General features: G+C 53.4%; 1 protein-coding gene across 4 annotated transcripts in view; it reads right to left on the bottom strand.

Annotated features, from left to right (window-relative positions):
• Positions 1-27,410, bottom strand: part of LOC138473324 (deleted in malignant brain tumors 1 protein-like) — a 633,955-nt gene that overhangs the window by 367,059 nt on the left and 239,486 nt on the right. For all 4 annotated transcript variants that reach the window (XM_069611990.1, XM_069611993.1, XM_069611992.1 and 1 more), the window contains 2 exons: positions 15,044-15,067; positions 14,915-14,950 (listed from right to left, as the gene is read on the bottom strand). In XM_069611990.1, coding sequence (XP_069468091.1) covers positions 14,915-14,950; positions 15,044-15,067 — 60 coding nt within the window. The remainder of the gene's footprint in view (positions 1-14,914; positions 14,951-15,043; positions 15,068-27,410) is intronic.

The raw sequence follows: 27,410 nt of genomic DNA, 5'->3' as shown, positions 1-27,410 counted from the left end.
TTCTTCTTGAGAGATTGCAATATTTTTTTTCTCTTCATCTCAGTATGGCAAAGACATGAATCTCTAGATTGGTAGCAGCGCTCAATCGTGCGGTGACTGTGATCTTTGGCATGCAAACATCTGATCATATTTCTCAAGCTCGGCGAGAATGATGCTGGTTGCCCATTGAAAATAGGATCCAAGAACGGGCGCGCAGACACATTTGGAAAATTGGAGATGGGTTTAGCGCCTGAGTATGTATCACACATGGCTCTGAAATCGGTGCCTAGCCGTGCTCTCAGATGCAAGTCCAAAGCTCAGGTGGGGGCTGGTCAATTCCTCAGAGTGTCTTACGGGGGCAAACTGTTGCAGACTTTGGGCTGTCGTCTGTGGAGTAACCTGCTCATTGTGTTTAGAAATAGCACCACACAACAAGCTTTGAAATATTTTTGTAAAGGTGTAAATTAATTTTTACTACGAAAAAAAATAAAAAAAATAAACAAATAAAATAAAAAAACAAGCTTTCTAGCGCTGACTTACATAACACTGGCGTTCTTCCCATGGCCGTAAAGCAGAGGGCAAAAGGGTGCTCTAATAGCGGTCACTGTATGTATTGGAATGCCAATTCATTTATCTGTCTGTTATGTACTGTATTGTACAGGTACTTATCTGCTTTGTGTTTTGTATAGCGCCTTGAAACTGGTCTTGAACGGTTAATAAGTGTGCCCTCAATAAATCATTTTACTACTGCTAGAAGAGTGAAATATTTATCAACATTGTGCTTTTTCACTTCAGGGCAATGACAGCAGGAGCCTGCCAGCCTAGTCATTACCTGACAGCAGGAGCCTGCCAGCCTAGTCATTGCCTGACAGCAGGAGCCTGCCAGTCTACCCGTTGCCTGACAGCAGGAGCCTGCCAGTCTACCCGTTGCCTGACAGCAGGAGCCTGCCAGCCTAGTCATTGCCTGACAGCAGGAGCCTGCCAGCCTAGTCATTGCCTGACAGCAGGAGCCTGCCAGCCTAGTCATTGCCTGACAGCAGGAGCCTGCCAGCCTAGTCATTGCCTGACAGCAGGAGCCCGCCAGCCTAGTCATTGCCTGACAGCAGGAGCCCGCCAGACTAGTCATTGCCTGACAGCAGGAGCCTGCCAGCCTAGTCATTGCCTGACAGCAGGAGCCCGCCAGCCTAGTCATTGCCTGACAGCAGGAGCCCGCCAGCCTAGTCATTGCCTGACAGCAGGAGCCTGCCCAGCCTAGTCATTGCCTGACAGCAGGAGCCCGCCAGCCTAGTCATTGCCTGACAGCAGGAGCCCGCCAGCCTAGTCATTGCCTGACAGCAGGAGCCCGCCAGCCTAGTCATTGCCTGACAGCAGGAGCCCGCCAGCCTAGTCATTGCCTGACAGCAGGAGCCCGCCAGCCTAGTCATTGCCTGACAGCAGGAGCCCGCCAGCCTAGTCATTGCCTGACAGCAGGAGCCCGCCAGCCTAGTCATTGCCTGACAGCAGGAGCCCGCCAGACTAGTCATTGCCTGACAGCAGGAGCCCGCCAGCCTAGTCATTGCCTGACAGCAGGAGCCCGCCAGCCTAGTCATTGCCTGACAGCAGGAGCCCGCCAGCCTAGTCATTGCCTGACAGCAGGAGCCCGCCAGCCTAGTCATTGCCTGACAGCAGGAGCCCGCCAGCCTAGTCATTGCCTGACAGCAGGAGCCCGCCAGCCTAGTCATTGCCTGACAGCAGGAGCCCGCCAGCCTAGTCATTGCCTGACAGCAGGAGCCCGCCAGACTAGTCATTGCCTGACAGCAGGAGCCCGCCAGCCTAGTCATTGCCTGACAGCAGGAGCCCGCCAGCCTAGTCATTGCCTGACAGCAGGAGCCTGCCCAGCCTAGTCATTGCCTGACAGCAGGAGCCCGCCAGCCTAGTCATTGCCTGACAGCAGGAGCCCGCCAGCCTAGTCATTGCCTGACAGCAGGAGCCCGCCAGCCTAGTCATTGCCTGACAGCAGGAGCCCGCCAGCCTAGTCATTGCCTGAAAGTGATGTGATGTGATTTTACTTTTTCACTTCTGGACAATGACAGCAGGAGCCCGCCAGCCTAGTCATTGCCTGAAAGTGATGTGATGTGATTTTACTTTTTCACTTCTGGACAATGACAGCAGGAGCCCGCCAGTCTACTCATTGCCTGACAGCAGGAGCCCACCAGCCTAGTCATTGCCTGACAGCAGGAGCCTGCCGCCCAGCCTAGTCATTGCCTGACAGCAGGAGCCTGCCGCCCAGCCTAGTCATTGCGTGACAGCAGGAGCCTGCCAGCCTAGTCATTGCCTGACAGCAGGAGCCCGCCAGCCTAGTCATTGCCTGACAGCAGGAGCCTGCCAGCCTAGTCATTGCCTGACAGCAGGAGCCTGCCCAGCCTAGTCATTGCCTGACAGCAGGAGCCCGCCAGCCTAGTCATTGCCTGAAAGTGATGTGATGTGATTTTTCACCTCTGGAGAATGACAGCAATAGCCTGCCAGTCTACCCGTTGCCTGAGAGTGGTGTGATGTGCTGAGAGGTCTGCCAGGGCTTGGCTGTGCCTCTGAATGTTGGTGCTGGGACAAGACTCCTTGCTGGTGGACCATGCGCCTTGGACCAGAGCAGTGGGACTAGACTACATTCCCCTGCAGACCTTCCCAGGACATTAGAGCGTTCTTGAAAGCCTGTCTGAGTTGTTTGCTTATGGCTACCACTGTTGCAGAGCCAATGGACCCACCTGTGATTCAGCCGCCCCCAAAATCTTGCCAGACCACAGTCTGTGTACCCTAATAGATCTCGCCAAAAAGCTCCCACAATTCTATGACCAAAATAAGTAAACTGCTGACTCAAGTGCTGCCTGCCTCTGCCTGCAGAAAAAGTGACCCAGTATATTGTAGGTTCTGAGCCCCCGATCCCCGTGCTAGTGGCAAAGCGCGTGAATGAAAAAAAGAATGCTAAAATGGGATCGCTTTTGATCCCAGAAAAATGTGAAGGAGAGAGGGAACTTCATCCCAGAGAATCTGACTCGAAGCCCAAGAGAAATATCCTAGTACAAGCCACCACCTGCTGCCTGGCAACTCCCTAGACCTCTCCGGGCCGGTAGGAGGATGCTGGCTTCCCGGGGGCCTCTGATGGGCACTTTGACCTTTGTTAGATGGCTAAAGGATTGTTTTTCCAATTGGTCTACTTTTTATAACATTGTTAATCCTGTTTTTTATTCCAATTTCTTTCCATGTTCAATTCTTAGTTTTACTTGGTAATTCTAATTACTTATATGTGTATTTATTTAATTGAATATTTGTAAGGCGCATATACAACAAATGGTGTTTCAATGCACCACAAGACAACAATGGTGGGGGTAAAAGGGGAGAAAGATAACAGTAGGCTTGTGACATTCGGATTGTGCAAGTGTGGTAACCAGGAGGAGGCAGACGTCCGCCGAGTGTTTGATAGTGGAGCCAGCAGTACGTGTGGCTAGGTGAAGCAGGCCTCAGCCGTTAAAGGTTTTCCAAGGAAGGGTACCGGGGTGTGGTACACCAGTTGGAGGAGGGGGAAGAGGGACAAGGAGATAGGGGGAAGGAGTAGAAGGTACAAGAGGGAAGTTGATGAGGGACGGCAGGCGCCGGTCAAAGAGGAAAAGACAAAGAGGTGATGGCTGGAAGGTTTAGAATGAATCTTAACCTCTGGCATTGCTCTGGGCAACCCTCCAGACCATCGTTCTTCGCCTGCCAAGCCATTACAGAAGGGGAAGACTATATGCAAATCAGGCTTGGCCCCACCGCAAAAGGGGCAGTCCAGCCCAAACTGCTAGGTTACATCCCTTCTGCACGAGACCAGAAGCATCCCCAAACATGTTTCGGCCTTGTTGGGCCTCCTCAGTGAGGAGTAGCTTGGGTCTCTAGGTCAAAGAGGACAAGGTTGGTTTGAGGACCCTGAGCCATGACAGTGCCATTGCGATAAACATTAATGATACACCTGGATGATGAGAAGCCCGACAAGAGTACTTCCCATCTAATGCCACCATTAATGGGTGAGGATCAGAAAGGAGAGAGAGTAGCGATATGCTGAGGGGTCCAGAGATCTGGGGAGGGGACAGAAAAGAGGATATCAGTGACAGTCTGTCTGGAAGTTGCGCGGACATAGGTGTCTTTCTGTGCGTCTTGCTGCTCTCAAACCATACTGGTGATTGTGGAGACAACCAACAGATTCTGTGTGTTGATCAGTCGAGGGATGACCAGCTTCTCCAGGAATTTTCCCAGGAAGGGCATAAGGCAGATATGGCAGTGGCTAGCAGTGCAGGAGTAGTTGGTAGAGAGCTTTTTGAGGAGAGGATGCACAACGGAGTGCTTGAGGAGTAGCGGGAAGGAGCCAATGGCAAAGGAGTGATTACAGAAAATGACCAAGCCTGGCACAAGGGAAGAAATGTTGTCTTTGATGGTTTTGGAGGAGCAGGGGAGTGCCTGTTTGAAGGAGGCTTTTGTAGAGAGGACTTGTCCAGAGACCTCATCTGGTGCTTTGGGCAAGAAAGAGGGGAGTAGGAGGAAAGAGGACATGGGGTCCAGGGCAGGGAGGGAGTCGGGGGTAGAGGAGACCGAGACAGGATGACCTGAGTTTTTATTAAGAACTGGGAGGCAAATGAAGTATAGAGGGTCAGGGTTGGCAAGTGAGGTGTGGATACTGCAGTAGGATTGGAGAGTTGATTGCAGATTTTTAACAATTTCCCCATGTTGTTGGTGGCACCAGAGATGTGGGCTTGGATATGGGCCCTGTTCTTCGAGCAGATGGAAAGTCTGTATTGCCTTTGGAGCAGGCGGTAGGCCAGTCTGTCAGAGGATGTTCCTGATGCCCGCCACATCTGCTTAAAAGCAGAGACAGAGCTGGCAGTGAACCACATCTCAGCAAGAGAGAGAACGTCAAGGTGAAAGTCTTCAAGAAGGAGACAGATATCAGATGAGTGCTTAACAGCAGAGCGAGAACTGAGGGTAGCTAGCTGAAGCTGGTTGCCACCTTTGACGGTCTTCCGAGGAGAGGTACAGGGATGTGGCATGCACGACAGTGATGGGGAAGGGGCAAGGGGGGTGGCAAACAGAGGAGGGGCAGGGGAAAGGAGGAAGTTAATGAGAGACAGAAGAAGCCTATCAAGAAGGAGGAGATTGGACTGAGAGTCCTGGGCCATGATTGTTCCATTCTGATAGACATCTATGATGCACCTAGCAAATGAGAAGCGCGCCAAGAGCACTTCCCATCTGGTGCCACCATTAATGGGTTGACAGAGAGAGACGGGAGAGGACAGAGACCATGTGGGGAGTCCATAGGTCCAGAGAGGGAGTGATAAAGAGGATGCTGTGACAGTCTGCCTGGAGGAAGCATTGACGTAGGTGTCAGCGATAGGCAGGCCCGGGTTAGTAACCAGGGTATCTTTCTTGAACTTTTTCCTTCCAGGCTTTGAAAGAAGGGTAGGATAGGTAATGGAGTAACAGTAAGTGTAGATAGGGGAAATGGAGGGCATCACGGAAGCAGAGGGCAAAGAAATGTAAGGGAGAGAGAGAGAGAGATACATAGAAACTGCTCAAAACACAATGAACTCACCAGACAGCCTAGCAGCAAGACAGGCACAGATGTACGAGGTCCACAACATCAACCAGGTTGCATCAGGGTATTGAGCAGCTCCAGAACCGAGGAGGCAGGCGACAGTTGGGGGAATAGCCGACTTATCAGCAAGGCAAGAGCAGATGAGTCAGGGGCAAGAGAGGGACCTCCAGCCCAGTGGAGAGAGTCAAGCAGAAGGTTTTGGATTCGCCGTCAGATCCCTGGAGGCGGGATGCAATACCAGGCCCCTGCACAGATCCAGTTCTCCCCAATCAAGCGGAAGGTTTTGGATGCAAGAGGCAGGAGGGCCATCAGATCCCTGGGGGCAGATAGCGATACCATGCCCTTCCACAGAGCCGGTTCTACCCAATCAAGCAGAAGGTTTTGGATGCAAGAGGCAGGAGGGCCGTCAGATCCCTGGGGGCAGGAAGTGATACCGGGCCCCTGCATAGAGCCGGTTCTCCCCAGATAATTCAATCACATGCAAAAGACAGCCATAGTGCTTCCAGCTCCAGCACACCAACCTTGCAAGCAGCACAGACCCACTGCACAGAGAGAGGCCAAAGTCTCAGGGTGTAAAAAGAGACTCTCAAACGTGGGGGAATCAGTCACCCCAAAAGACACAGGGCCCTTATGATGGGGCACTGGGGCCGTGCACTTTCCTTCAGTATGGTCACTGAACTGCTGATAAGTCTGCCCCCAGCCCTTGTCAGCCGTTCATCAGCCATCGGATCCAACACTCTTTGTTGAAAAATACTGACCGGGTCCATATACCAATAGGTTAGTCTCTCCACACCTGCTCGTTCCAAAACAGCTCTCCGTGCCCCAGACACCGGACCTCCTCAGTCAAATGCCACTAAGGCCGGCACGCTGCGAGACTTGCACAGGGCATTTTGAGACTTGCACAGGGCACCTCCCTGCACACCTGGTCCGCTCCCAATCACCTTGGGCTCAGGGCAACTCCCTCTCTTCAAACGCTGCCTTCGGGGCCTGCCTCTGATAGCATAAGGCCTCCCATAACATACGGCTCACAGGGAGCACCTCTGACACCTCACATCGCCGTTCTGCTACCAGCGGGAGCTCAACATGGGCGCTAGCTCAGTCCCCTGTAGGACCCTTCTTCCCAGTCGCCACACGGACGTCTAGCATTGACCTTTTTTTCTGAGTTTGTCCCTACGGTATTCAAGCCTGCAGGATCATTGAATCAAACTCTTCTGGACTGCAAATCCTGATTATATTCTTCTGCAGAAATGAAACATGTCCTGTTTCAATGTCAGGAGTCGCGGATTAGTTACATTGTACCCGCGACGCGAAACTAAATGAAGTGTGGATTATAGCCGCCGTGTACAGCATCACATTCAATGTCAGGAGTCGCGGATTAGTTACATTGTACCCGCGACGCGAAACAAAACGAAGTGTGGATTGGAGCCGCCGTGTACAGCAGAGCGAGAGCCAGCGTGGACGGCAGGCTGCAGATTTATGGGAGAGAGAGAGCCTACCCCTACCTGCATTAAAACAGAGCTAACAAGCTGATACCGACTACTTCATAGACTATTTCAGTTTATCCAATTCATACACTGAAGAAGTCAGAAATACACTGTGAGACGCAGATATTCCTGCTTTGAGTAAGGGGATACATATCCTCAGGATTTCGTTCTCGAGATGTGTTGAAACTGAAAAGACCACATCTTTCGCCTCCTTTGCCCATTGGACAGGAGATGGTGTGGCTCTAGCCAGTATATGCATAAGAAAAATGGTTGTTTGTCCTGAAGAAGGTTGCCGTACATAGAGAGCACTATTGATGATGCTCGTGGAGAGCAACTGAAACACGTGTCAACATGACAATCTGTGGGAACCATACAACACAGACTTTTTTGTTACCCCAAAGTCATGGGGAGTTCTCTTTATGAAGTATAGATGCTCTAAGATACAACAGATTAATGACTGTTTTCCTTTGTATAGACCATTTTGTTGAGAAAATCAGTGTGATAGCTTGTTGAAGAAAGTGTGAATGTGAATGAGTGAAAGTGTATGAGCCACAATGTTTTATGAAAACTGTTTAATATTTATTTTAGATCTGTTTTTTGAATAAAATAATAATCTTGGAAATAAAAAACAAGTAAAAGAAAACCTTTTGGGGATCCCACCATTCTTATTCCTGTCTACTAGTCCACCTCGCTGGTGTTTCTTGATTCAATGACCTGTAGGACTAGGGACGTTAATACAGGTACCCCTTCCTTTTTTGCTTTTTGCTGGTGCAGAAAGCCGGCGCCCTCCAAAGGGTTCCCCAGCATTTGCCCAGAATTAAAATCCATGCTGACACAAATGCTAGAATAATTGTATGGCGGAGAGGAAGGGAGCGGCGGGATCGTAAGTTACGATCCGCCCCTACTCTCCGCCATACAAATGAATGAAAATGGGGCATACTGGAAACCCAATGGGGCTCATGTTCCAATACAACGTAATGTGCCGCTGGGGAGCCGTTCTGTTTACTCTGTAATGTAAGCAGGTACCCACCACTACATTGTAGTCATTTGCACTATGGAGTGCAAATGTAAAGAGCAAAAGACGGTGTAGAAGCATGTACGCTGCCTTTTGCCCTTCACATTTGCCCTCCGCATTGCAAATAGCTAGTAAATGCTGCCTGGCACGATGGCATGCAAGGCTTTGTTTACATTTCGTTGTGAACACTGCTTACCATGCTCGCATGTCAGGGAGAGTTTCATTTCAATTCTAAACAGTGCTAACCATGTGCGTATGGTAAACAGTGTTTCTATTGTAATTAAACCCTGCCTGACATTCCAGCATGTCGGGCCGTATTTAATCGTAATTGTACACACTCCCTGCCATACTTGCATAGCAGGGAGCTTGAACAATGGATCCCTGTGGGGTCGGCCTGCTTTAGCTGGTGCATAAAGCAGGCGGATCTGATAGGAATCTCCAGCATTTGTGCCAGTGTGAAAATCTGTGCCAACGCAGATGCTGGAGGATTTGTATGACAGAGAACAAGGCAGGCGATGGAAACACAAGTTGCGTTCTGCCCCTCCTCTCCGCCATACACATGATCAAAAATTAGCCATGGCGTGATTTAAAGCGTTAAAGCCTTACTCAAGTCTTTTACACCTTGCACTCACCTTACGGCTTAGCACAACATGCGCTACAATGCATATAAGCCTTACACAAAGCTTTTACGCATTGCATTTTGGTACGCCTGGCTCAAAATAAGCCCCAATGCAAATTAATTCCCCTGGCGGTCCTCCAATTTTCATAACACTTAGAAGCCTCCAGGCTTTGCCATCTGAGGATCAGAAAGCACTGCTGATGAGGCTCTTTTTGGACTAAGGCAGTGCTTAGCAGCCACCCTGCCCCTAGGCCTGATGTTGGAGACTTCTCTCAAATACCCCAACGCCACACACATGAGAGGTTTTTATGACCATTGTCGAGGGCTGCTCTCAGCTTATGTTCAGAGACACCTCGGAGAGGATCCAGTCAGTAGATGCTCGCTGCCTCATTTTTACCACTTGTAGAAGCTATAGCGGCATCTGAAGGACCACGCTGCACTGATGGAGCCCCTTCATAAGATTACAGGAGTCTTAAGCCGGGATTTACCTGTGCTTTGCATTTTCTCGGGCTGGTCTCTTATCGATGCTTCTGTCGCTGTAATGTGAATGTTGAGTATGAATCGGGGTGGTTTTATCTCCTGGATATCCAGGAAGCCTGAACCTTGAGTCAGATCTTGGTGAAGCTTAGTAGGGCCTGTCGCATTTCCCGGTGCTTTGTGCCGGCCGCAAACATTTTTAAAGAGAGGCGTGTCTGTTAAGAAGAAGCACCTGGTGTCCTGCCCTTGGTGGATGCTTCCGTGCATCAGTACGGCTGTGGTATTGCCCATTGCATCTCCTAATCTTCTACCCTTGGTCTTGGCAATGGCTTGTCAAGCTTCTTCCAAAAATGATCTAATCACTTTGGGGTCATTCCTCTAAGGGCTTCTAGCCAACTAGTTTAAGTGTTTCCTAAAGGTTAGGAGTAAAGAGGGATTTCCCAAATTGGAGTGGGAAAAGTTCCAACTCCTCTGGTATGGGGTTCTGGGCAGTTTTCCCAATTGTCCCACAAACCTACACAATAACTTTCATAGGCCCTCATTACGAGTTCGGCGGTAACCACGCTGTTATGGGTGCATTGGCTTCCGCCGAAATCGCGTCGGGGTCCGAGTCCTCGGAATGAGGACTTACCGGGCCATTCCGAGTTCGGAAGGCCCGGTAATTCCTCCCTCCAAGGACCCGGACACGGTCCTTCCCCATTCCCATTTCAGCCCCCGCAGGGCTGAAATGGGAATGGGAGAGGGAGCAAACAACGGGCTATTACGAGATGGCCCGTTGTTTGCTCCCTCTTCCCCTCGCGGGACCTGGTAAGCACGCCAGGTTTTCCCAGGCGTGCTTACCGTGTCCCGCGAGGGGAACTCGTAATGTGGCGGTACAGAATGAATGGCGCCGGCACATTTTATGGCGCCATTCACTCCGTACCGCCAGGGTCGTAATGAGGCCCATAGAGTTTTATGATCTCATGCTTGCTCCTAAAAACTAAACAGGAGGTTGGAGGACATTCCGTGGATTGCGGGATTGGGTTCAAAGGAAACTGGTGGACTAAACTTTTTTAAAGTGGATCTTAGACTTATAATAGAAGGGTTTGTTTTTATTTTATTTTATTGAGCTTTTCTAAGGCGCTTTATACAACAGAATTGTTTTTCAAAGCGCCACAAGGGAACAGGGCAAATAATAACAATGGCAAAACAGTAAATATACAGTCGTGGTCCTACTAGGGCTTGTGGCATTCAGCCGTGCAAGTGCATTGAAGAGAAGTGCAGGGGAGGGAGTGGAAGGGGGAGCAGAGGAGTGGACAAGTGCTGGAGGAGGGCCCAAGAGGGAAGTGCTAAGGGGAGCCAGGAGGAGAACCTTAGGCTAAGTGCTGGTGCAGGCGACTCTCATGGGTGGTATGTGGAGCCACCAGGCAGGGGTCTGCATGGCAGTGCAGTGGGGGAGGGGTGCTGGTGGTGACCAGGAGGAAGGGCCTGGGGTCCTGTGGGATTCATGAGGATCTGGTCACAGGTCACGGCGGCAGTGGGGTGATTAGCAGGGACGGGAACGAGGCAAAGAGGTAGAGAAGAGTGTTGGGCAGTTTCCGGAACTTGAGGAGGTCTGGCTCAAGTCTGAGAGGAGCAGGGAGTCTGTTCCAAAGGGAGGCACCAGCCGGAGAGAGAGCCCTACCCCTCACTCTCTGCTTGGCGAAGTGTAAACAGTCAGAGAGTTGGAATTAGAGGAGAGAAGGACTCTAACGGGGGAAAATTTAGGGAGGGAAAGTTGGATATTGCATGGTCCGAGGCCCCAGAAGGTCTTGTGGATGATACAGAGGGCCTTGAATTGAATCCGTGCAGCCACGGGAGCCAGTGGAGAAATGCTAGGCTGGAGAGAGATGGTCCCTGGGCTTGAGTCCAAGGATAAGTCTTGCAGCCCTATTCTGGATTAGCTGGAGGGGGCGTAGGGAAGAAAGAGGAAGATTGAGGAAGAGGCTGTTGCGGTAGTCCAGCCTGGAGAGGACCAAATCTCTGGAGACAGTGAGCTTCTGAGGGAAAGTGAGAAAAGAATGCCTCTGAGGAGGTGGATCTGGAAGTGGGACTTCTTGGTAAGGTCCATGATATGAGGGGTGAAGGAGTGGAGGCGAAGATGACCCCATGGTTTTTGGCCTCACAAGATGCTGTGGGTAGAGGGCCCAAAGAGGGTGGCTAGAGGGAAGGAGGGAAAGAGGGCACAGGTATCCTGATGAGGAGGATCTCGTCTTACTGGCGTTGAGACAGAGAATATTCGCTGCACACCATGCCTGAATTGCAGACAGACCGTCAGGGATGAGAGAGGAGGAAGAGGGGGAGCTACAGGGATGTTTGAAGGAAAGCTGTGTGTCATCGGCATAAGTGGAAATGAGGAGAGAAGGAGGAGATTTAGTGAGCAAGAGGGGCGAGATAGATATTGAATAGCCATAGCGATAGGATAGAGCACTGGGGGACACCACAGGTAGAGAGGGTGGCGGTGGAGGAGAAAGGGCCCAATTGCAGCTGGGAAGGGTGGTTAGTTAGGAAAGAGGTCAGCCAATCCTGTGCCTGGTCAGTGATGCCGAGGGTTTCACTGAGTCAATTTATGAGGATGGCATGGTTGACCGTGTCAAAGACAGACGAAAGATCGAGGAGAATGAGAACAGCAGGAAAGTTGGAGTCGAGATTTGTGAGCATGGTTTTATAGGTGTTCAGGAGAGCAGTTTCCGTGCCTCTTGATACCCGGAATCCAGATTAATGATCATGGAGGCAACCAACAAGATCAGTGTGGAGGGTCAGTTGTGGGAGGACCAACCTTTCCAACAGTTTCTTCAGTACGGGGGTAGGAGAGATAGGGCGATAGTTAGCCGGGCAGGAGGGGTCAGCAGACAGCTTTTTTAAGAGAGGGTGCACAAGGGAGTGCTTGAGAGATAAAGGGAAAGAGCCAGTGGCGAAAGAGTGGTTGCAGAGTCAGCAAGAGCCGGGCGAGATAGAAGATGTTGTCCTTAATGGTTCTGGAGGAGCAGGAGAGCACCAGTTTGGAGGAGGCCTTCAAAGAGCAGACCACGTTAGAGACCCTATCCGGTGCTATGGGCGGGAGGAAAGCGAGTGAGGGGGGTGGAAGGTTGGGGGCCAAGGAGGCAAGGGGAGCAGGCGTGGGAGAGGACATGGGGGGTGGAGGAGAGTGAGGACAGGATGTCCTGAGTTTTGAATGCGAAGTGGGAGGCAAAGGCATTGCAGAGAGCCTGGATAATGAAGGAGAGAAGTGGAGACTGCAAGTGGATTGGCGAGTTCCTTGCAGATTTTGAAAAGTTCGGCCGTGTTGTTAGTGGCTTGAGAGATGTGGGCTTGGATGTGGGCCCGCTTCATAGAGCGGATAGAGAAGTTATATTGCCTTTGGAGCAGGTGGCATGCCAGTTTGTCAGAGGATGAGCTCACGGTCTACCACTTCCATTCAACAACTGTGCGCTTGCCTTTTATAGATGCCAGATCGGAGTCGTACCAGCGGTTGTTCTTGGTGTCAGGTTTTAGGTGGGTCCTCGTGGCAGGGGCAATGATGGCGAGGGTGTTAGGGATGGTAAGGCACAGGTTAGCAAGGACAGAGTCAGAGGGAGAGTCCAGAGCAGGGGTTTTGAGGGGTGATGAAGGTGGAGGCAAAAGCAGCGACTGACACTCAATTCATCAGTCGAATGACAGTAAAGCAGGCTGGCAGTGCAGGGGGTGGCTCAGATAGAGGGCCAAGGGGCCCCAGGTGGGGAGAAATGAGAGAGTGGTCAGACCAAGAGAGGGGGGTGGTGACCAGATTAGGGATATGGATGTCACCACAGATGAGAGCATCAAGAGTGTGGCCGGCAGAGTGGGTTGGGCCGGAAGGAAGAATAGTGAGAGAGAGGGAGTCGCAAAGGACCCGGAACTGAGAAGAAGATGATTCAAGAGAGCCGAGGTGGATGTTGAATTCACCAAAGAGGAGGAGTTTGGAGGAAGAGGTTGAAAGGGATGAGGCAAGGTCGGCCTATTTAGAGAGGAAGATAGGGCCAGAGGGTCTGTAGATAGTGGCGAGGGTGAGATAAAGGGTAGGGGAGACCCCAAGCCTGCAGACGAGCCATTCAGGAGAGGAGTAGGATTAACTAGGAATGATGGAAGCAAGGACCCACTCAGGGAAGATCAGGGCCACTCCACCGCCAGGCCTGTTGGGTCTGGGTATGGAGACGATTTTGTAGTCCTCAAGAAGGAGAGTGTCAAGAGCAGTGACAGAGCTGGCATTGAAATATGTCTCGGTAAGAGCGAGGACGTCCAGGTCAAAGTCTTTGAGAAGGAGGCAGATGTCAGAGGAGTGTTTGACAGCAGAGCGGGCATTCAGAGTAGCTAAGTGAAGCTCGGTTCTGGGTTCTCCCCAAGAGTGGCCAAGATTGTAAAGGTTACGAATATGTGGAAAATACCGGGACAGGAGAACGAACTGTGGCAACAGAGAAGTCCCTTTTCCACATCAAGATGTCTTCCTCCTCAAGATTTGGCAGGCAGGATGGACTCACTGGCCAAGGAGTGACTGCACAAACTCCAGGAGGCTTGCCTTGTGCCCCTTGCACACAGTGGACTGAGTGTTAGCCCAAGCGGTGGGAGGGCAGAGGCAAGGAGGGTTGCTCCATTCTGGCTCCAGACAGGGGGTTCTGACTGGAGGGGCAGGGCAGGTGCACAGGCTTACTTTGTGATCAAGGATAAAACAGTGATAAGTGGAGCATAGTTACAAATAGAGACATCATGTCTGCAGATCAGACTCAAGTCCATTTATTTAATTTTCAATTACAATGTAATTTGTTAACATTGCAAACCTAGCTTTCAAAAAAATTACAGTATTTTATCATTAATGTTGCTGTGTGAAATGAAAAGCACTGACACGTGTTTGGTGACATTTGCTGGCTCAGAACTTGCTTGATGCGCGGCTTAAACACAATTTTAGAAATGCTATATCAAATACTATTTGTAACATGTTTAACTAAAGTTGAACTCACACCGGGCTAGCTGTGTGCCACCTATATATCTTACTACATTGCCTCTGCCTCTTTGGTGTCCATGTTGTCATGACCATCAAGGAAGGACTTATTACCATTATTTAAATAAAGGTAGCTCAAGGGAAATCGGTTTTGCTCATTCCAGATTCCCGCTGATAATGATAAACAATTTTCCTTGTGTACTATATTTTAAAATGTTCCTAACAATATATTCTTTGGGTGCACAGGATGGTGAAGCTACCCAACGTGCAAATTAGACATTGAAACACAATTGGAGGACGGCCTCGAGGAACACATACTGGCACTGCCACCCTCTTGGGTAAAAGACCAACTCCCTAGATCATGGTCTCCGAGTCATCATATCAGTGCGACACCTCAAAGCGCCACCCAATTATGTACCTTGGTGCATAATTGGGGGAGCTGTTCCCAGTGGCTAATTTCTAAATCAGAAACCCAGGGTCAATGGACCAGCCTTGGGTAACATGCCCAGCCAGGAATAAGCACAGCTAAGGATGAGGTCTCAGCAATCCTTGTGCCGACTTATGCGATGCAGTGGCACCACAAGGCGCTGCGGCAACATCACACGGCGCTGTGGCAACATCACATCGTACATCACAGACATCACCCCACTGTTTCATCAACTCCAGATAACCCAAAACCCTTCCTTTTCCACTCATCGCTGGACCCACTTTTTAATATAACAGCAGCATTTCTGTGAAGCAAAGAGCAACGTTCCCATCAAAGAGGTCCTACCTGGTGCAGTTGTACTTGCAGGAGCCCGGCTGGTAGCTGGAAATGAGAGGACACAGTGTAAGTTTCAGGCGCTGACTAAGTGGCACACCAGGGGGGGAGTAGGGGGGGTAGGGGGAACATGAGAATTACCTGCTGTTGATGATGGTCTGGCAGCTGTAAAAGAAGGAGAGGAAACACATTAGCTCAGAAGCTGTGCCACCATGGGTGAGGTTCAGCAGATCCAACTGGGCCCATTAATGAAGAACTACCACCGGTGGTGATAATAGTAACTGCTTGAACATTCACATTCCTTAAACTAGAGGTGATAAACACAAATAGGGCAATGGTGAATACCAAGGCCACAGAATGCTGCTAGCTACCCTAAGGGCAAGGATAGGCTCCTAGCAGTTCAGATCTCTCCCCCATGAAACCCTTGTAAACCCTTCCCATTGCAGCAGGAAGGGGGGCAAGGCCGTCCAGAGATGCCCAGAGCTCAGTTAATGTGTGGAGGTATTTTTTCCCCATTTCTGGATGATACGTTCCCTATAACGGGGATTACTGGAGTGTTCCCCATGGTTTACTTTCTCTTCGGTGGTGCCCCAGCAGAATGGCTAGTGGAGTTACTCTCGCCTGTAACTGCAGATATATTTCCCATTGATACAGCAGCCAATCAACGATAGCGGTGCATACTGATCTCTCCGTGATTGGGCCTAGATTTTGGCTAAAGATTCCATCTGTGCAGATCAAGGTTCAAGATATATTGATTCAAGGACCGTCCCAACCAGCATCTCACTCCACGTCTGACCTCCCACTAGAATCAGAGAGCTATACCTCGGATGCTGGTGGAGCATTCCACACCAGCAGTCTCCATCGTCAGAGAGGTATACCTCGGATGCTGGTGGAGCATTCCACACCAGCAGTCTCCATCCTCAGAGAGGTATACCTCGGATGCTGGTGGAGAGTTGCACAATAGCAGTCTCCACCCTCAGAGAGGTATACCTTAGATTCTGGTGGAGCGTTGCAGACTAGCTGTCTCCATCCTCAGAGAGGTATACGTCGATGCTGGTGGAGCGTTGCACACCAGCAGTCTCCACTCTAAGAGAGGTATACCTTGGATTCTGGTGGAGCGTTGCAGACCAGCAGTCTCCACGCTCAGAGAGGTATACCTCGCATGCTGCTGGAGCGATGCAGACCAGCAGTCTCCACCCTCAGAGAGTATACCTCGCATGTTGCTGGAGCTTTGCAGACCAGCAGTCTCCACGCTCAGAGAGGTATACCTCGCATGCTGCTGGAGCTTTGCAGACCAGCAGTCTCCACGCTCAGAGAGGTATACCTCGCATGCTGCTGGAGCATTGCACACCAGCAGTCTCCACCCTCAGAGAGGTATGCCTCGCATGCTGCTGGAGCATTGCAGACCAGCAGTCTCCACCCTCAGAGAGGTATACCTCGCATGCTGCTGGAGCATTGCAGACCACCAGTCTCGTCCCTCCCTCAGAGAGGAATACCTCAGATACTGGGGGCGCTGCACACCACCAGTCTCCACGCTCAGAGAGGTATACCTTGGATACTGGGGGCGCTGCACACCAGCAGTCTCCACCCTCAGAAAGGTATACCTCGCATGCTGCTGGAGCATTGCAGACCAGCAGTCTCCACCCTCAGAGAGGTATACCTCGCATGCTGCTGGAGCATTGCAGACCAGCAGTCTCCACGCTCAGAGAGGTATACCTCGCATGCTGCTGGAGCATTGCAGACCAGCAGTCTCCACTCTCAGAGAGGTATACCACGGATGCTGGTGGAGCGTTGCACACCAGCAGTCTCCACCCTCAGAGAGGTATACCTCGCATGCTGCTGGAGCATTGCAGACCAGCAGTCTCCACGGTCAGAGAGGTATACCTCGCATGCTGCTGGAGCATTGCAGACCACCAGTCTCCTCCCTCAGAGAGGAATACCTCAGATACTGGGGGCGCTGCACACCACCAGTCTCCACGCTCAGAGAGGTATACCTTGGATACTGGGGGCGCTGCACACCAGCAGTCTCCACCCTCAGAGAGGAGAACCTCGGATTCTGGGGGAGTGTTTCACATTAGCCAACCTCCACCCTCAGAGAGTTATACTTCGGATGCTGGTGGAGCGTTGCACACCAGCAGTCTCCACCCTCAGAAAGGTATACCTCGCATGTTGCTGGAGCTTTGCAGACCAGCAGTCTCCACGCTCAGAGAGGTATACCTCGCATGCTGCTGGAGCTTTGCAGACCAGCAGTCTCCACGCTCAGAGAGGTATACCTCGCATGCTGCTGGAGCATTGCACACCAGCAGTCTCCACCCTCAGAGAGGTATGCCTCGCATGCTGCTGGAGCATTGCAGACCAGCAGTCTCCACCCTCAGAGAGGTATACCTCGCATGCTGCTGGAGCATTGCAGACCACCAGTCTCGTCCCTCCCTCAGAGAGGAATACCTCAGATACTGGGGGCGCTGCACACCACCAGTCTCCACGCTCAGAGAGGTATACCTTGGATACTGGGGGCGCTGCACACCAGCAGTCTCCACCCTCAGAAAGGTATACCTCGCATGCTGCTGGAGCATTGCAGACCAGCAGTCTCCACCCTCAGAGAGGTATACCTCACATGCTGCTGGAGCATTGCAGACCAGCAGTCTCCACGCTCAGAGAGGTATACCTCGCATGCTGCTGGAGCATTGCAGACCAGCAGTCTCCACTCTCAGAGAGGTATACCACGGATGCTGGTGGAGAGTTGCACACCAGCAGTCTCCACCCTCAGAGAGGTATACCTCGCATGCTGCTGGAGCATTGCAGACCAGCAGTCTCCACGGTCAGAGAGGTATACCTCGCATGCTGCTGGAGCATTGCAGACCACCAGTCTCCTCCCTCAGAGAGGAATACCTCAGATACTGGGGGCGCTGCACACCACCAGTCTCCACGCTCAGAGAGGTATACCTCGCATGCTGCTGGAGCATTGCAGACCAGCAGTCTCCTCCCTCAGAGAGGTATACCTCGCATGCTGCTGGAGCATTGCAGACCAGCAGTCTCCACGCTCAGAGAGGTATACCTCGCATGCTAATGGAGCATTGCAGACCAGCAGTGTCCACGCTCAGAGAGGTATACCGCGGATGCTGGTGGAGCGTTGCACACCAACAGTCTCCACCCTCAGAGAGGTATATCTCGCATGCTGCTGGAGCTTTGCAGACCAGCAGTCTCCACGGTCAGAGAGGTATACCTCGCATGCTGCTGGAGCATTGCAGACCACCAGTCTCCTCCCTCAGAGAGGAATACCTCAGATACTGGGGGCACTGCACACCACCAGTCTCCACGCTCAGAGAGGTATACCTTGGATACTGGGGGCGCTGCACACCAGCAGTCTTCACCCTCAGAGAGGAATACCTCGGATTCTGGGGGAGTGTTTCACATTAGCCAACCTCCACCCTCAGAGAGTTATACTTCGGATGCTGGTGGAGCGTTGCACACCAGCAGTCTCCACCCTCAGAAAGGTATACCTTGCATGCTGCTGGAGCGTTGCAGACCAGCAGTCTCCACGCTCAGAGAGGTATACCTCGCATGCTGCTGGAGCTTTGCAGACCAGCAGTCTCCACGCTCAGAGAGGTATACCTCGCATGCTGCTGGAGCATTGCACACCAGCAGTCTCCACCCTCAGAGAGGTATGCCTCGCATGCTGCTGGAGCATTGCAGACCAGCAGTCTCCACCCTCAGAGAGGTATACCTCGCATGCTGCTGGAGCATTGCAGACCACCAGTCTCGTCCCTCCCTCAGAGAGGAATACCTCAGATACTGGGGGCGCTGCACACCACCAGTCTCCACGCTCAGAGAGGTATACCTTGGATACTGGGGGCGCTGCACACCAGCAGTCTCCACCCTCAGAAAGGTATACCTCGCATGCTGCTGGAGCATTGCAGACCAGCAGTCTCCACCCTCAGAGAGGTATACCTCGCATGCTGCTGGAGCATTGCAGACCAGCAGTCTCCACGCTCAGAGAGGTATACCTCGCATGCTGCTGGAGCATTGCAGACCAGCAGTCTCCACTCTCAGAGAGGTATACCACGGATGCTGGTGGAGCGTTGCACACCAGCAGTCTCCACCCTCAGAGAGGTATACCTCGCATGCTGCTGGAGCATTGCAGACCAGCAGTCTCCACGGTCAGAGAGGTATACCTCGCATGCTGCTGGAGCATTGCAGACCACCAGTCTCCTCCCTCAGAGAGGAATACCTCAGATACTGGGGGCGCTGCACACCACCAGTCTCCACGCTCAGAGAGGTATACCTTGGATACTGGGGGCGCTGCACACCAGCAGTCTCCACCCTCAGAGAGGAGAACCTCGGATTCTGGGGGAGTGTTTCACATTAGCCAACCTCCACCCTCAGAGAGTTATACTTCGGATGCTGGTGGAGCGTTGCACACCAGCAGTCTCCACCCTCAGAAAGGTATACCTCGCATGTTGCTGGAGCTTTGCAGACCAGCAGTCTCCACGCTCAGAGAGGTATACCTCGCATGCTGCTGGAGCTTTGCAGACCAGCAGTCTCCACGCTCAGAGAGGTATACCTCGCATGCTGCTGGAGCATTGCACACCAGCAGTCTCCACCCTCAGAGAGGTATGCCTCGCATGCTGCTGGAGCATTGCAGACCAGCAGTCTCCACCCTCAGAGAGGTATACCTCGCATGCTGCTGGAGCATTGCAGACCACCAGTCTCGTCCCTCCCTCAGAGAGGAATACCTCAGATACTGGGGGCGCTGCACACCACCAGTCTCCACGCTCAGAGAGGTATACCTTGGATACTGGGGGCGCTGCACACCAGCAGTCTCCACCCTCAGAAAGGTATACCTCGCATGCTGCTGGAGCATTGCAGACCAGCAGTCTCCACCCTCAGAGAGGTATACCTCACATGCTGCTGGAGCATTGCAGACCAGCAGTCTCCACGCTCAGAGAGGTATACCTCGCATGCTGCTGGAGCATTGCAGACCAGCAGTCTCCACTCTCAGAGAGGTATACCACGGATGCTGGTGGAGAGTTGCACACCAGCAGTCTCCACCCTCAGAGAGGTATACCTCGCATGCTGCTGGAGCATTGCAGACCAGCAGTCTCCACGGTCAGAGAGGTATACCTCGCATGCTGCTGGAGCATTGCAGACCACCAGTCTCCTCCCTCAGAGAGGAATACCTCAGATACTGGGGGCGCTGCACACCACCAGTCTCCACGCTCAGAGAGGTATACCTCGCATGCTGCTGGAGCATTGCAGACCAGCAGTCTCCTCCCTCAGAGAGGTATACCTCGCATGCTGCTGGAGCATTGCAGACCAGCAGTCTCCACGCTCAGAGAGGTATACCTCGCATGCTAATGGAGCATTGCAGACCAGCAGTGTCCACGCTCAGAGAGGTATACCGCGGATGCTGGTGGAGCGTTGCACACCAACAGTCTCCACCCTCAGAGAGGTATACCTCGCATGCTGCTGGAGCTTTGCAGACCAGCAGTCTCCACGGTCAGAGAGGTATACCTCGCATGCTGCTGGAGCATTGCAGACCACCAGTCTCCTCCCTCAGAGAGGAATACCTCAGATACTGGGGGCACTGCACACCACCAGTCTCCACGCTCAGAGAGGTATACCTTGGATACTGGGGGCGCTGCACACCAGCAGTCTTCACCCTCAGAGAGGAATACCTCGGATTCTGGGGGAGTGTTTCACATTAGCCAACCTCCACCCTCAGAGAGTTATACTTCGGATGCTGGTGGAGCGTTGCACACCAGCAGTCTCCACCCTCAGAAAGGTATACCTTGCATGCTGCTGGAGCGTTGCAGACCAGCAGTCTCCACCCTCAGAGAGGTATACCTCGCATGCTGCTGGAGCGTTGCAGACCAGCAGTCTGCACCCTCAGAGAGGTATACCTCGCATGCTGCTGGAGCGTTGCAGACCAGCAGTCTGCACGCTCAGAAAGGTATACCTCGCATGCTGCTGGAGCGTTGCAGACCAGCAGTCTCCACGCTCAGAGAGGTATACCTCGCATGCTGCTGGAGCGTTGCAGACCAACAGTCTCCACACTCAGAGAGGTATACCTCGCATGCTGCTGGAGCGTTGCAGACCAGCAGTCTCCACCCTCAGAGAGGTATACCTCGCATGCTGCTGGAGCGTTGCAGACCAGCAGTCTCCACGCTCAGAGAGGTATACCTCGCATGCTGCTGGAGCGTTGCAGACCAGCAGTCTCCACGCTCAGAGAGGTATACCTTGGATACTGGGGGCGCTGCACACCAGCAGTCTCCACCCTCAGAAAGGTATACCTCGCATGCTGCTGGAGCATTGCAGACCAGCAGTCTCCACCCTCAGAGAGGTATACCTCGCATGCTGCTGGAGCATTGCAGACCAGCAGTCTCCATGCTCAGAGAGGTATACCTCGCATGCTGCTGGAGCATTGCAGACCAGCAGTCTCCTCCCTCAGAGAGGTATACCTCGCATGCTGCTGGAGCATTGCAGACCAGCAGTCTCCACGCTCAGAGAGGTATACCTCGCATGCTAATGGAGCATTGCAGACCAGCAGTGTCCACGCTCAGAGAGGTATACCGCGGATGCTGGTGGAGCGTTGCACACCAGCAGTCTCCACCCTCAGAGAGGTATACCTCGCATGCTGCTGGAGCTTTGCAGACCAGCAGTCTCCACGGTCAGAGAGGTATACCTTGCATGCTGCTGGAGCATTGCAGACCACCAGTCTCCTCCCTCAGAGAGGAATACCTCAGATACTGGGGGCGCTGCACACCACCAGTCTCCACGCTCAGAGAGGTATACCTCGCATGCTGCTGGAGCGTTGCAGACCAGCAGTCTCCACCCTCAGAGAGGTATACCTCGCATGCTGCTGGAGCGTTGCAGACCAGCAGTCTGCACGCTCAGAGAGGTATACCGCGGATGCTGGTGGAGCGTTGCACACCAGCAGTCTCCACCCTCAGAGAGGTATACCTCGCATGCTGCTGGAGCGTTGCAGACCAGCAGTCTCCACGCTCAGAGAGGTATACCTCGCATGCTGCTGGAGCGTTGCAGACCAGCAGTCTCCACGCTCAGAGAGGTATACCTCGCATGCTGCTGGAGCGTTGCAGACCAGCAGTCTCCACCCTCAGAGAGGTATACCTCGCATGCTGCTGGAGCGTTGCAGACCAGCAGTCTCCACGCACAGAGAGGTATACCTCGCATGCTGCTGGAGCGTTGCAGACCAGCAGTCTCCACGCTCAGAGAGGTATACCTCGCATGCTGCTGGAGCATTGCAGACCAGCAGTCTCCACGCTCAGAGAGGTATACCTCGCATGCTGGTGGAGCGTTGCAGACCAGCAGTCTCCACCCTCAGAGAGGTATACCTCGCATGCTGCTGGAGCGTTGCAGACCAGCAGTCTCCACGCTCAGAGAGGTATACCTCGCATGCTGCTGGAGCGTTGCAGACCAGCAGTCTCCACCCCCAGAGAGGTATACCTCGCATGCTGCTGGAGCGTTGCAGACCAGCAGTCTCCACGGTCACAGAGGTATACCTCGCATGCTGCTGGAGCGTTGCAGACCACCAGTCTCCTCCCTCAGAGAGGTATACCTCGCATGCTGCTGGAGCGTTGCAGACCAGCAGTCTCCACGCTCAGAGAGGTAACCGCAGATGCTGGTGGAGCGTTGCACACCAGCAGTCTCCACCCTCAGAGAGGTATACCTCGCATGCTGCTGGAGCGTTGCAGACCAGCAGTCTCCACCCTCAGAGAGGTATACCTCGCATGCTGCTGGAGCGTTGCAGACCAGCAGTCTCCACGGTCAGAGAGGTATACCTCGCATGCTGCTGGAGCGTTGCAGACCAGCAGTCTCCTCCCTCAGAGAGGTATACCTCGCATGCTGCTGGAGCGTTGCAGACCAGCAGTCTCCACGCTCAGAGAGGTATACCTCGCATGCTGCTGGAGCGTTGCAGACCAGCAGTCTCCACCCTCAGAGAGGTATACCTCGCATGCTGCTGGAGCGTTGCAGACCAGCAGTCTCCACGCTCAGAGAGGTATACCGCGGATGCTGCTGGAGCGTTGCGCACCAGCAGTCTCCACCCTCAGAGAGGTATACCTCGCATGCTGCTGGAGCATTGCAGACCAGCAGTCTCCACGGTCAGAGAGGTATACCTCGCATGCTGCTGGAGCATTGCAGACCAGCAGTCTCCACGCTCAGAGAGGTATACTTTGGATACTGGGGGCGCTGCACACCAGCAGTCTCCACCCTCAGAAAGGTATACCTTGCATGCTGCTGGAGCATTGCAGACCAGCAGTCTCCACCCTCAGAGAGGTATACCTCGCATGCTGCTGGAGCATTGCAGACCAGCAGTCTCCTCCCTCAGAGAGGTATACCTCGCATGCTGCTGGAGCATTGCAGACCAGCAGTCTCCACGCTCAGAGAGGTATACCTCGCATGCTAATGGAGCATTGCAGACCAGCAGTGTCCACGCTCAGAGAGGTATACCGCGGATGCTGGTGGAGCGTTGCACACCAGCAGTCTCCACCCTCAGAGAGGTATACCTCGCATGCTGCTGGAGCTTTGCAGACCAGCAGTCTCCACGGTCAGAGAGGTATACCTCGCATGCTGCTGGAGCATTGCAGACCACCAGTCTCCTCCCTCAGAGAGGAATACCTCAGATACTGGGGGCGCTGCACACCACCAGTCTCCACGCTCAGAGAGGTATACCTTGGATACTGGGGGCGCTGCACACCAGCAGTCTTCACCCTCAGAGAGGAATACCTCGGATTCTGGGGGAGTGTTTCACATTAGCCAACCTCCACCCTCAGAGAGTTATACTTCGGATGCTGGTGGAGCGTTGCACACCAGCAGTCTCCACCCTCAGAAAGGTATACCTTGCATGCTGCTGGAGCGTTGCAGACCAGCAGTCTCCACCCTCAGAGAGGTATACCTCGCATGCTGCTGGAGCGTTGCAGACCAGCAGTCTGCACCCTCAGAGAGGTATACCTCGCATGCTGCTGGAGCGTTGCAGACCAGCAGTCTGCACGCTCAGAAAGGTATACCTCGCATGCTGCTGGAACGTTGCAGACCAGCAGTCTCCACGCTCAGAGAGGTATACCTCGCATGCTGCTGGAGCGTTGCAGACCAACAGTCTCCACGCTCAGAGAGGTATACCTCGCATGCTGCTGGAGCGTTGCAGACCAGCAGTCTCCACCCTCAGAGAGGTATACCTCGCATGCTGCTGGAGCGTTGCAGACCAGCAGTCTCCACGCTCAGAGAGGTATACCTCGCATGCTGCTGGAGCGTTGCAGACCAGCAGTCTCCACGCTCAGAGAGGTATACCTTGGATACTGGGGGCGCTGCACACCAGCAGTCTCCACCCTCAGAAAGGTATACCTCGCATGCTGCTGGAGCATTGCAGACCAGCAGTCTCCACCCTCAGAGAGGTATACCTCGCATGCTGCTGGAGCATTGCAGACCAGCAGTCTCCATGCTCAGAGAGGTATACCTCGCATGCTGCTGGAGCATTGCAGACCAGCAGTCTCCTCCCTCAGAGAGGTATACCTCGCATGCTGCTGGAGCATTGCAGACCAGCAGTCTCCACGCTCAGAGAGGTATACCTCGCATGCTAATGGAGCATTGCAGACCAGCAGTGTCCACGCTCAGAGAGGTATACCGCGGATGCTGGTGGAGCGTTGCACACCAGCAGTCTCCACCCTCAGAGAGGTATACCTCGCATGCTGCTGGAGCTTTGCAGACCAGCAGTCTCCACGGTCAGAGAGGTATACCTCGCATGCTGCTGGAGCATTGCAGACCACCAGTCTCCTCCCTCAGAGAGGAATACCTCAGATACTGGGGGCGCTGCACACCACCAGTCTCCACGCTCAGAGAGGTATACCTTGGATACTGGGGGCGCTGCACACCAGCAGTCTCCACCCTCAGAGAGGAGAACCTCGGATTCTGGGGGAGTGTTTCACATTAGCCAACCTCCACCCTCAGAGAGTTATACTTCGGATGCTGGTGGAGCGTTGCACACCAGCAGTCTCCACCCTCAGAAAGGTATACCTCGCATGCTGCTGGAGCATTGCAGACCAGCAGTCTCCACCCTCAGAAAGGTATACCTCGCATGCTGCTGGAGCGTTGCAGACCAGCAGTCTCCACGCTCAGAGAGGTATACCTCGCATGCTGCTGGAGCGTTGCAGACCAGCAGTCTCCACCCTCAGAGAGGTATACCTCGCATGCTGCTGGAGCGTTGCAGACCAGCAGTCTGCACGCTCAGAGAGGTATACCGCGGATGCTGGTGGAGCGTTGCACACCAGCAGTCTCCACCCTCAGAGAGGTATACCTCGCATGCTGCTGGAGCGTTGCAGACCAGCAGTCTCCACGCTCAGAGAGGTATACCTCGCATGCTGCTGGAGCGTTGCAGACCAGCAGTCTCCACGCTCAGAGAGGTATACCTCGCATGCTGCTGGAGCGTTGCAGACCAGCAGTCTCCACCCTCAGAGAGGTATACCTCGCATGCTGCTGGAGCGTTGCAGACCAGCAGTCTCCACGCACAGAGAGGTATACCTCGCATGCTGCTGGAGCGTTGCAGACCAGCAGTCTCCACGCTCAGAGAGGTATACCTCGCATGCTGCTGGAGCATTGCAGACCAGCAGTCTCCACGCTCAGAGAGGTATACCTCGCATGCTGCTGGAGCATTGCAGACCAGCAGTCTCCACTCTCAGAGAGGTATACCACGGATGCTGGTGGAGCGTTCCACACCAGCAGTCTCCACCCTCAGAGAGGTATACCTCGCATGCTGCTGGAGCATTGCAGACCACCAGTCTCCTCCCTCAGAGACGAATACCTCAGATACTGGGGGCGCTGCACACCACCAGTCTCCACGCTCAGAGAGGTATACCTTGGATACTGGGGGCGCTGCACACCAGCAGTCTCCACCCTCAGAGAGGAGAACCTCGGATTCTGGGGGAGTGTTTCACATTAGCCAACCTCCACCCTCAGAGAGTTATACTTCGGATGCTGGTGGAGCGTTGCACACCAGCAGTCTCCACCCTCAGAAAGGTATACCTCGCATGTTGCTGGAGCTTTGCAGACCAGCAGTCTCCACGCTCAGAGAGGTATACCTCGCATGCTGCTGGAGCTTTGCAGACCAGCAGTCTCCACGCTCAGAGAGGTATACCTCGCATGCTGCTGGAGCATTGCACACCAGCAGTCTCCACCCTCAGAGAGGTATGCCTCGCATGCTGCTGGAGCATTGCAGACCAGCAGTCTCCACCCTCAGAGAGGTATACCTCGCATGCTGCTGGAGCATTGCAGACCACCAGTCTCGTCCCTCCCTCAGAGAGGAATACCTCAGATACTGGGGGCGCTGCACACCACCAGTCTCCACGCTCAGAGAGGTATACCTTGGATACTGGGGGCGCTGCACACCAGCAGTCTCCACCCTCAGAAAGGTATACCTCGCATGCTGCTGGAGCATTGCAGACCAGCAGTCTCCACCCTCAGAGAGGTATACCTCACATGCTGCTGGAGCATTGCAGACCAGCAGTCTCCACGCTCAGAGAGGTATACCTCGCATGCTGCTGGAGCATTGCAGACCAGCAGTCTCCACTCTCAGAGAGGTATACCACGGATGCTGGTGGAGCGTTGCACACCAGCAGTCTCCACCCTCAGAGAGGTATACCTCGCATGCTGCTGGAGCATTGCAGACCAGCAGTCTCCACGGTCAGAGAGGTATACCTCGCATGCTGCTGGAGCATTGCAGACCACCAGTCTCCTCCCTCAGAGAGGAATACCTCAGATACTGGGGGCGCTGCACACCACCAGTCTCCACGCTCAGAGAGGTATACCTCGCATGCTGCTGGAGCATTGCAGACCAGCAGTCTCCTCCCTCAGAGAGGTATACCTCGCATGCTGCTGGAGCATTGCAGACCAGCAGTCTCCACGCTCAGAGAGGTATACCTCGCATGCTAATGGAGCATTGCAGACCAGCAGTGTCCACGCTCAGAGAGGTATACCGCGGATGCTGGTGGAGCGTTGCACACCAACAGTCTCCACCCTCAGAGAGGTATACCTCGCATGCTGCTGGAGCTTTGCAGACCAGCAGTCTCCACGGTCAGAGAGGTATACCTCGCATGCTGCTGGAGCATTGCAGACCACCAGTCTCCTCCCTCAGAGAGGAATACCTCAGATACTGGGGGCACTGCACACCACCAGTCTCCACGCTCAGAGAGGTATACCTTGGATACTGGGGGCGCTGCACACCAGCAGTCTTCACCCCCAGAGAGGAATACCTCGGATTCTGGGGGAGTGTTTCACATTAGCCAACCTCCACCCTCAGAGAGTTATACTTCGGATGCTGGTGGAGCGTTGCACACCAGCAGTCTCCACCCTCAGAAAGGTATACCTTGCATGCTGCTGGAGCGTTGCAGACCAGCAGTCTCCACCCTCAGAGAGGTATACCTCGCATGCTGCTGGAGCGTTGCAGATCAGCAGTCTGCACCCTCAGAGAGGTATACCTCGCATGCTGCTGGAGCGTTGC

Source organism: Ambystoma mexicanum, chromosome 8 (assembly GCF_040938575.1).
Source record: "Ambystoma mexicanum isolate Mex_15411 chromosome 8, UKY_AmexF1_1, whole genome shotgun sequence".
In the NCBI taxonomy this organism is placed as follows: domain Eukaryota; kingdom Metazoa; phylum Chordata; class Amphibia; order Caudata; family Ambystomatidae; genus Ambystoma; species Ambystoma mexicanum.
The sequence above is the reverse complement of the archived record's forward strand: the minus strand, read 5'-3'. Positions and strand labels throughout refer to the sequence as shown.